Raw genomic sequence first — 8,055 nt, 5'->3', positions numbered from 1 at the left:
ACATGGCCACTATAAGACAGACAGTAGCCCTCTGGGCTTCCAACATGGCCATATAAGACAGACAGTAGCCCTCTGGGCTTCCAACATGGCCACTATAAGACAGACAGTAGCCCTCTGGGCTTCCAACATGGCCACTATAAGACAGACAGTAGCCCCCTGGGCTTCCAACATGGCCACTATAAGACAGACAGTAGCCCTCTGGGCTTCCAACATGGCCACTATAAGACAGACAGTAGCCCTCTGGGCTTCCAACATGGCCACTATAAGACAGACAGTAGCCCTCTGGGCTTCCAACATGGCCACTATAAGACAGACAGTAGCCCCCTGGCTTCCAACATGGCCACTATAAGAAAGACAGTAGCCCTCTGGGCTTCCAACATGGCCACTATAAGACAGACAGTAGCCCTCTGGGCTTCCAACATGGCCACTATAAGACAGACAGTAGCCCTCATCAAGCTCTCATCAAGGTGGCTTGATGGTGGCTACTTTGAAGAATATAAAATATATTGTGATTTGTTTAACACATTTTTGGTTACTACATGATTCCATATGTGTTATTTCATATTGTTGATGTCTTCACTAATATTCTACAATGTAGAAAATAGTAAACATAAAGAAAAAACTTGAATGAGTAGGTGTGTCCAAACTTTTGACTGGTAGTGTATATTCACATAACCAAATAATTGACTAAAACACACAATAAAGGTCTATAGTAGCCTCAACAACACTCTCTGGGGTAGTGCCATGGTGTAGCCGGAGGACAGTTGGTTTCCGTCCTCCCGTTGGTACATTGACTTCAACAGAAAACTTAGGAGACTCATTTTTCTCACTCCCTTCCATAGACCTACACAGTAATTATGATGACCACCAGTGGACGTCCTCCAACCTATCAGAGCTCTTGCAGCATGAACTGTCGTTAGCTGACGTTAGCTAATATGGTGACAATGATGTAGGCTGTGTGTAGCGGTCATGGTATGAAGGCTTGGCTTTGAAAGTTTGTTTCTGTCCACAAGCCAAGGGAAAAGGTGAAACGAGACTGCTCTTAAAGTGAACTGTGTGGATGATTAGCGATGTATTCATTCCGACAATTCTGTTAAAAACGTTTCATAAACGGAAGGAAGCAGAACGAAACGGGGATAAACGTACCTGCATTTGTCCAATAGAAACTCTTGTTTGCAACTGTTGGACTAATGATTACACCCTAGATCAGCTAGATGCAGGCAAGAGTGTGCAAGGAGTTATTGAATCTGTCATCTTGATGATGCCAATTTGTCTCTCGACATTATAAACCTCCATTCGCAGGCTAGGTTGTAGCAACCTCATGATGGGTATAGTGAACATTTTATGTAGTAGCCAAAAACCTATCGATGTTACATTGAGCCGGGTGAATGGAATATGAATGACAGCCATCCGATATGCTGCTATAGAGAGAAACCCATGATTATTAGGTCATAATAATCGTCCTCCCTAATCTTAAACGGCACCAACCGCCACTGGTGTACGGTGACGTTTTAGGCTCCTTTAGTCCAATATTGGGCTAGGCCGTGACTAGTTAACACAGCCACAAAGTTGTCAACCCCACCTATTTCTAAAATGTGATATTAAACCCACCTTTATCCGCACTGATAACCTTATGCCTAACCCTAACCTTAAATTAAAACCAAAAAGCATTCCCCCCCCCATACATTTTGTACGATTTAGCCATTGTTGACATTGTGGCTGTGGTAAATAGTGGGAACCCCTACGTGCCTTTTGTTTACACGCTTATCTGCCCTCTCATTGGCTAGAATGGTCCCACCTGATCTTGCCCGCTTCTGCCTGCCTTTTCCATCATTGTTAGAGTCGCTACTAGACTATCTGATTTTTTTAATGGATCATCTGGGGTGTCGCCTTTCTAACAAAGACAGTACAGCCACAGAGTTTCGTATTTGGTACAGGTCTAGAGCAGTGGCTGTACGCTTGCAGGATAGTCCATATCTCAAATTATTTTTTTGTTGATAGTGATGTTGTGTTACCATAAGTAGGTGAATTGGTCTAATTTAACATGTACGATAAAGCCTCATCCCTTAGCTACATTGTACAATTCAAATAATGTTATGGGTGACTACAGCGCCAGCGATAAAACGCTAAAATAGAGACATTGTTATTGAGCGTGGCGTTAAAGCGTATAACCCGCCCAGCCGCCTTCGGATAATGTAATTATATTTAGAAACAGTGCATTGTAAAACAAATTACACACAAGCTCGCCTTTCGGTGAGCTCAGGCCATCATTATATTGACATCGCATCATTTTGGCTATATCGTTAAAAAAAATAGTTAACAAAAACGACATAGCTTTTTGGTCTTAATTTAAGGTTAGTAGTGTGGTTAGGTTTAACATCAGATGTTAAGAAAATAATTGTTAGTGACGGCCAAGCGCCATGGAGGGCATCATCTACTACTACTTACACTGAGTGTACAAAACATTAAGAACACCTGCTCTTTCCATAACAGACTGACCAGGTGAAAACTATGATTCCTTATTGATGTCACTTGTTAAATCTACTTCAATCAGCGTAGATGAAGGGGAGGAGACAGGTTAAATAATATTTTTTAAACCTTGAGAGAATTGAGACATGGATAGTGTGTGTGTGTGCCATTCAGAGGGTGAATGGGCAAGACAAAATATTTAAGTGCCTTTGAACGGGGTATGGTAGCAGGTGCCAGGCAGCAGGCTCACGTTTTGTGTCAAGAACTGCAACGCTGCTGGCCATTTTAGCATGGGCAGTGCAATTGAGGGTTTCGGACATTTTCCCACCATTTTAAAGTAGTCAAAGTTGTCACCTGGGTCGGTATTCCCGTGGGCTGTAGCCTCAATGGAGCTGCCCATGCTGTCACAGACGCTATAATGGCACAGATATAAAGATGGGTCCTCTACTTATCTCTAGTGTTCCACCCAGTTGACTACTTCAAAATGGTGATAGTCCTCAATGGCTCTGCCCATGCTAAAACAGGCTTTTGGGCACTAGAGTCCTCTATCTATCTCTATGGCCCGAGTGGCCATACAAATGTGTTATATATTGTCCAATGTTGGCTAATAGTAGGCTAGGCCTTTTCTTAAACTTAAAGAATTGGGTATGGGAAGGGGGAGTTTTCCCCAAACCAAACTGGCAACCATTAGACTTGAGTTTCTTTATCATATTATAGGCTATTAATGTTGTGCAAGGTATATATTCACCATTAACCTAAGCTTACTCAAATCTGAGTAACAATTATTTTATTATAATGGTTGCCAGGTTGGGCAAATCTCCTATTTGGGAGTTATTTTATGTTATGAGTGAACAGCATTATTTTTAAATTTGTTTTAAATACCCTATTGGAATGAAAGGGTCTCACACTTGATAAGTGGGATCGTGCACCCTCATCACATTAATATTTGATAACCATCATTCAGTGCCACTTATTTTATCAGGAGCCTGTCGCTATGACAACGAGCGGAAGGCGGGGTTTGCCAGCTCTACTATAGTATCTCGAGCTCCTCTTGGTATCACGCTCCCAACACCACCCGGTGCAGATATCTCACATTGAAAGAAAGGAGAGGGGGAATGGCAGAAAAGGACAACAAGATAGAAAATGTAAGTAACCTCGTCTGGTTTTCCCTATTGCTTTGGTTGGATTACACTTTTATTTTAGATTGACGTATATTGTCATTTCGTGATTTTTCAAATGAGATTATTAGGTTATCACAAAACAACTGAATGCAACTGTTTTTTTCTTATTCACATAATTACATTTTATTGAATAAGAATGAAATCCATCTACCCGAATGGAATAATTGGTAGCAGTAATAGTGCATACTGAATTGTAGCCTGTTGTTTAGTGCTAAAGTTCGCCTGGAGCATTCTTAGAATTCTGAAAATCAATCATCAATTAAGACTGATCAGCTATTTCACTTATTTCAAAGAACCCCCTCTTCTAATCGATAAAGAAACAATGTATTGTCAACGGCGACTGTCATTCAGATAACCAATGTGGTGATATCTAAGAATAATATTATGTATATGTTGCATGTAGCCTTATTTCCAGCCACTATGTTTCAGGAGGAATATGTCGGGACAATAAAAGGTGGGCTGCGGCCCACGATGAGACTGGTTGTCATGGGTATTGTTAACAAGAAGCCTCAGAGGTTGGTAAACAGACACCTGCTTTCAATGTCTCTTCTGTAGCCTAAGGAAATGAATTGTTTAATTTACCGTTTTAAATCTGAGTGTGACGTGAGTGAATGAATGGACCGTCTGCGTTTGACATTTGCAAGTCCACCGTCAAGGCAGGCACAGAGACAATGGGAGGATTGTGCAGCGCATCACACCGTGTAGTTGAGTTGAGATCAGGAGGGATTGAAGATACTGCTATATCGAGATCCTATAGCTCTGGGCAATTTCAGAATACTGCAAGAGAAAATAAATATCTAAGAGTGCAAATTGTAGAATATAATTCCATGTAAAGCTTTTAAGCTTTCTGATTTTAGCAACCATGCAACAGGATTTTAACTCTCTTTCTTCACATCTTTCTTCACTCTCTTTTGTCGTCGGGAATATTTCTCTAATTGACTAATGTATTGTTTAATTCAATACGTGGGAAAAATGTCAGAACCCATGAAGTGTTCGGTGAGCTGACCTCTCTGCTAGGAGCTCTGTGCGGAGATAAGATCATTTATCCCCTATTTATCTATGGGATGGAGTGGATGACGAAGAACATAAAACAATCTCAGTTCTAATGTTTGTATTTTAAAGTCACTATAGTGTTTTGATCCTTTGTGGCCTGCCCTGAAATACTTTACTCTGTGAATGATTCAGCCCTATCTGATTACGGTAGCCTGGTACTGTGCTCACAGCTTGTGGTAATGTCAAATAGACAGACGATGTCACTATTGTATCTCTCTGTAGCTGTATTTGTTTTGCTGTTTTTTTATTGTCAATATCAAATCATTTCTGGTTAACAATTAAGTACCTTACTGTGATTGTTTTCTTTGCAAAGAGCCATTTCTCAAGCAATAATTTAGCTTGGACTGTTTGGGAGTGGCCTGAGTGGGGAGGGAAAAACTGAAAACTAGCTGTTATTGGCAGAGAGGTTTGGAACTCTCTTTCTTATTGGTCTATTAACTAATTTACTGTGGTGATGTCACCAGGCAGGCCAAAACTCCATCCCAACAAAACAGGTTGAAACGTAATGCAGTCTTTACAAACAGCTCTTACATTTAAACAGCATTATTTTATATATATATATATATATATATATATATATATATATATATATATATATATATAATTTTCACAATTTCACAGTGTTATTTTACAACCTCATAGTGTGGGTAATAAATATATATAACACAGGAATATCACGTGTTTTGACAGAATGGTTTTTGCCTGGGTCTTTAAATCAACAATGTTTAGATTGTTTGCCTGAATTCTACATCTGCACCACTGTTTATTCTGCCTAGCATGGTGGTGTCCCTGTCCAGTGATCCAGTGGAAGAGGACTTTGAGGGAGACGTGGGTTTGCAGGTAAAGGTCAACTTCCTGGCTAAAGCTGTGCAGAGGAACGCCCGTCTGGCTGGGAGCTGGGGGACATCAGAGAACACCTTGTCATTCTTCCCCTTTGCTGCTGGGGAGCCCTTCAAGGTATAAAGCCTACTACACTCATAGGGACGGTACATTTATGAATATAGTTCTACAATAATACATACGTTAATACACAGGCCTAGATATGTCTGGGAGCTGTTTAAAACACAGGCCTAGATATGTCTGGGAGCTGTTTAAAACACAGGCCTAGATATGTCTGGGAGCTGTTTAAAACACAGGTCTAGATATGTCTGGGAGCTGTTTAAAACACAGGTCTAGATATGTCTGGGAGCTGTTTAAAACACAGGCCTAGATATGTCTGGGAGCTGTTTAAAACACAGGCCTAGATATGTCTGGGAGCTGTTTAAAACACAGGTCTAGATATGTCTGGGAGCTGTTTAAAACACAGGCCTAGATATGTCTGGGAGCTGTTTAATACACAGGCCTAGATATGTCTGGGAGCTGTTTAGAAAACACAGGCCTAGATATGTCTGGGAGCTGTTTAAAACACAGGCCTAGATATGTCTGGGAGCTGTGTAAAACACGGGCCTAGATATGTCTGGGAGCTGTTTAATACACAGGCCTAGATATGTCTGGGAGCTGTTTAAAACACAGGCCTAGATATGTCTGGGAGCTGTTTAAAACACAGGCCTAGATATGTCTGGGAGCTGTTTAAAACACAGGCCTAGATATGTCTGGGAGCTGTTTAAAACACAGGCCTAGATATGTCTGGGAGCTGTTTAAAACACAGGCCTAGATATGTCTGGGAGCTGTTTAAAACACAGGCCTAGATATGTCTGGGAGCTGTTTAAAACACGGGCCTAGATATGTCTGGGAGCTGTTTAAAACACAGGCCTATATATGTCTGTTTATTAAACAGCTCCCAGCCAGAGAATGCCAAGAGGGTGCAAAGCTGTCATCAAGGCAAACGGTGGCTACTTTGAAGAATCTCAAATATAAAATATATTTTGATTTGTTTTTTGGTTACTACATGATTACTACATGTGTGTTATTTTATAGTTGTGATGTCTTCACTATTATTCTACAATATAGAAAATAGTAAAAATAAAGAAAAACCCTTGAATGAGTAGGTATTCTAAAACTTTTGACCGGTAGTGTACATATGCACTAATACATAGATCTACACTAATACACAGATCTACACTAATACACAGATCTACACTAATACATAGATCTACACTAATACACAGATCTACACTAATACACAGATCTACACTAATACATAGATCTACACTAATACACAGATCTACACTAATACATAGATCTACACTAATACACAGATCTACACTAATACACAGATCTACACTAATACATAGATCTACACTAATACATAGATCTACACTAATACACAGATCTACACTAATACACAGATCTACACTAATACATAGATCTACACTAATACACAGATCTACACTAATACATAGATCTACACTAATACACATATCTACACTAATACACAGACCTACACTAATACACAGATCTACACTAATACATAGATCTACACTAATACACAGATCTACACTAATACACAGATCTACACTAATACACAGATCTACACTAATACACAGATCTACACTAATACATAGATCTACACTAATACATTGATCTACACTAATACATAGATCTACACTAATACACAGATCTACACTAATACATAGATATACACTAATACACAGATCTACACTAATACACAGATCTACACTAATACACATATCTACACTAATACACAGACCTACACTAATACACATATCTACACTAATACACAGACCTACACTAATACACAGATCTACACTAATACACATAATACGTTAATTAAGCAATTAACATCCCATCATGCTTAGAGTCATGTATAGAAATGCTGGGCAGGCAATTATTTTAGCTACCATGGCTATGCCACCATAGGATGACAATGCACAAGCCACGAGTGGTCACTGAATGGTTTGATGAGCATGAAAAGGATATAAACCATATGCCGTTGCGGTCTCAGTCACCAGATCTCAACCAAATTTAACACTTATGGGGCTTAATCATACATACATGTCAGCCTACATTAATACACAGGCCAGCAGTCACACACAGGCCAGCAGTCACACACAGGCCAGCAGTCATACACAGGCCAGCAGTCATACATGTCAGCCTACATTAATACACAGGCCAGCAGTCATACATGTCAGGCTACATTAATACACAGGCCAGCAGTCAAACGCAGGCCAGCAGTCATACACAGGCCAGCAGTCAAACGCAGGCCAGCAGTCATACACAGGCCAGCAGTCAAACACAGGCCAGCAGTCATACACAGGCCAGCAGTCATACACAGGCCAGCAGTCAAACGCAGGCCAGCAGTCATACACAGACCAGCAGTCAAACACAGGCCAGCAGTCATACACAGGCCAGCAGTCATACATGTCAGCCTATATTAATACACAGGCCAGCA

The 8,055-nt window shown here is 40.4% G+C and overlaps 1 protein-coding gene across 1 annotated transcript in view; it reads left to right on the top strand.

Annotated features, from left to right (window-relative positions):
- Positions 1–3,533: 3,533 nt before the first annotated feature.
- The window catches only part of LOC139374399 (galectin-related protein B), a 7,790-nt gene continuing 3,268 nt past the window's right edge, over positions 3,534–8,055 (top strand). Inside the window, exons 1-3 of the mRNA XM_071115448.1 lie at positions 3,534–3,614; positions 4,080–4,165; positions 5,480–5,660. Coding sequence (XP_070971549.1) covers positions 3,585–3,614; positions 4,080–4,165; positions 5,480–5,660 — 297 coding nt within the window. The 5' untranslated portion in view covers positions 3,534–3,584. The remainder of the gene's footprint in view (positions 3,615–4,079; positions 4,166–5,479; positions 5,661–8,055) is intronic.

This window comes from Oncorhynchus clarkii, chromosome 19 (assembly GCF_045791955.1).
Source record: "Oncorhynchus clarkii lewisi isolate Uvic-CL-2024 chromosome 19, UVic_Ocla_1.0, whole genome shotgun sequence".
NCBI lineage: Eukaryota > Metazoa > Chordata > Actinopteri > Salmoniformes > Salmonidae > Oncorhynchus > Oncorhynchus clarkii.
Note: the sequence above shows the minus strand (reverse complement) of the source record. Positions and strands in the feature narration are given on the sequence as shown.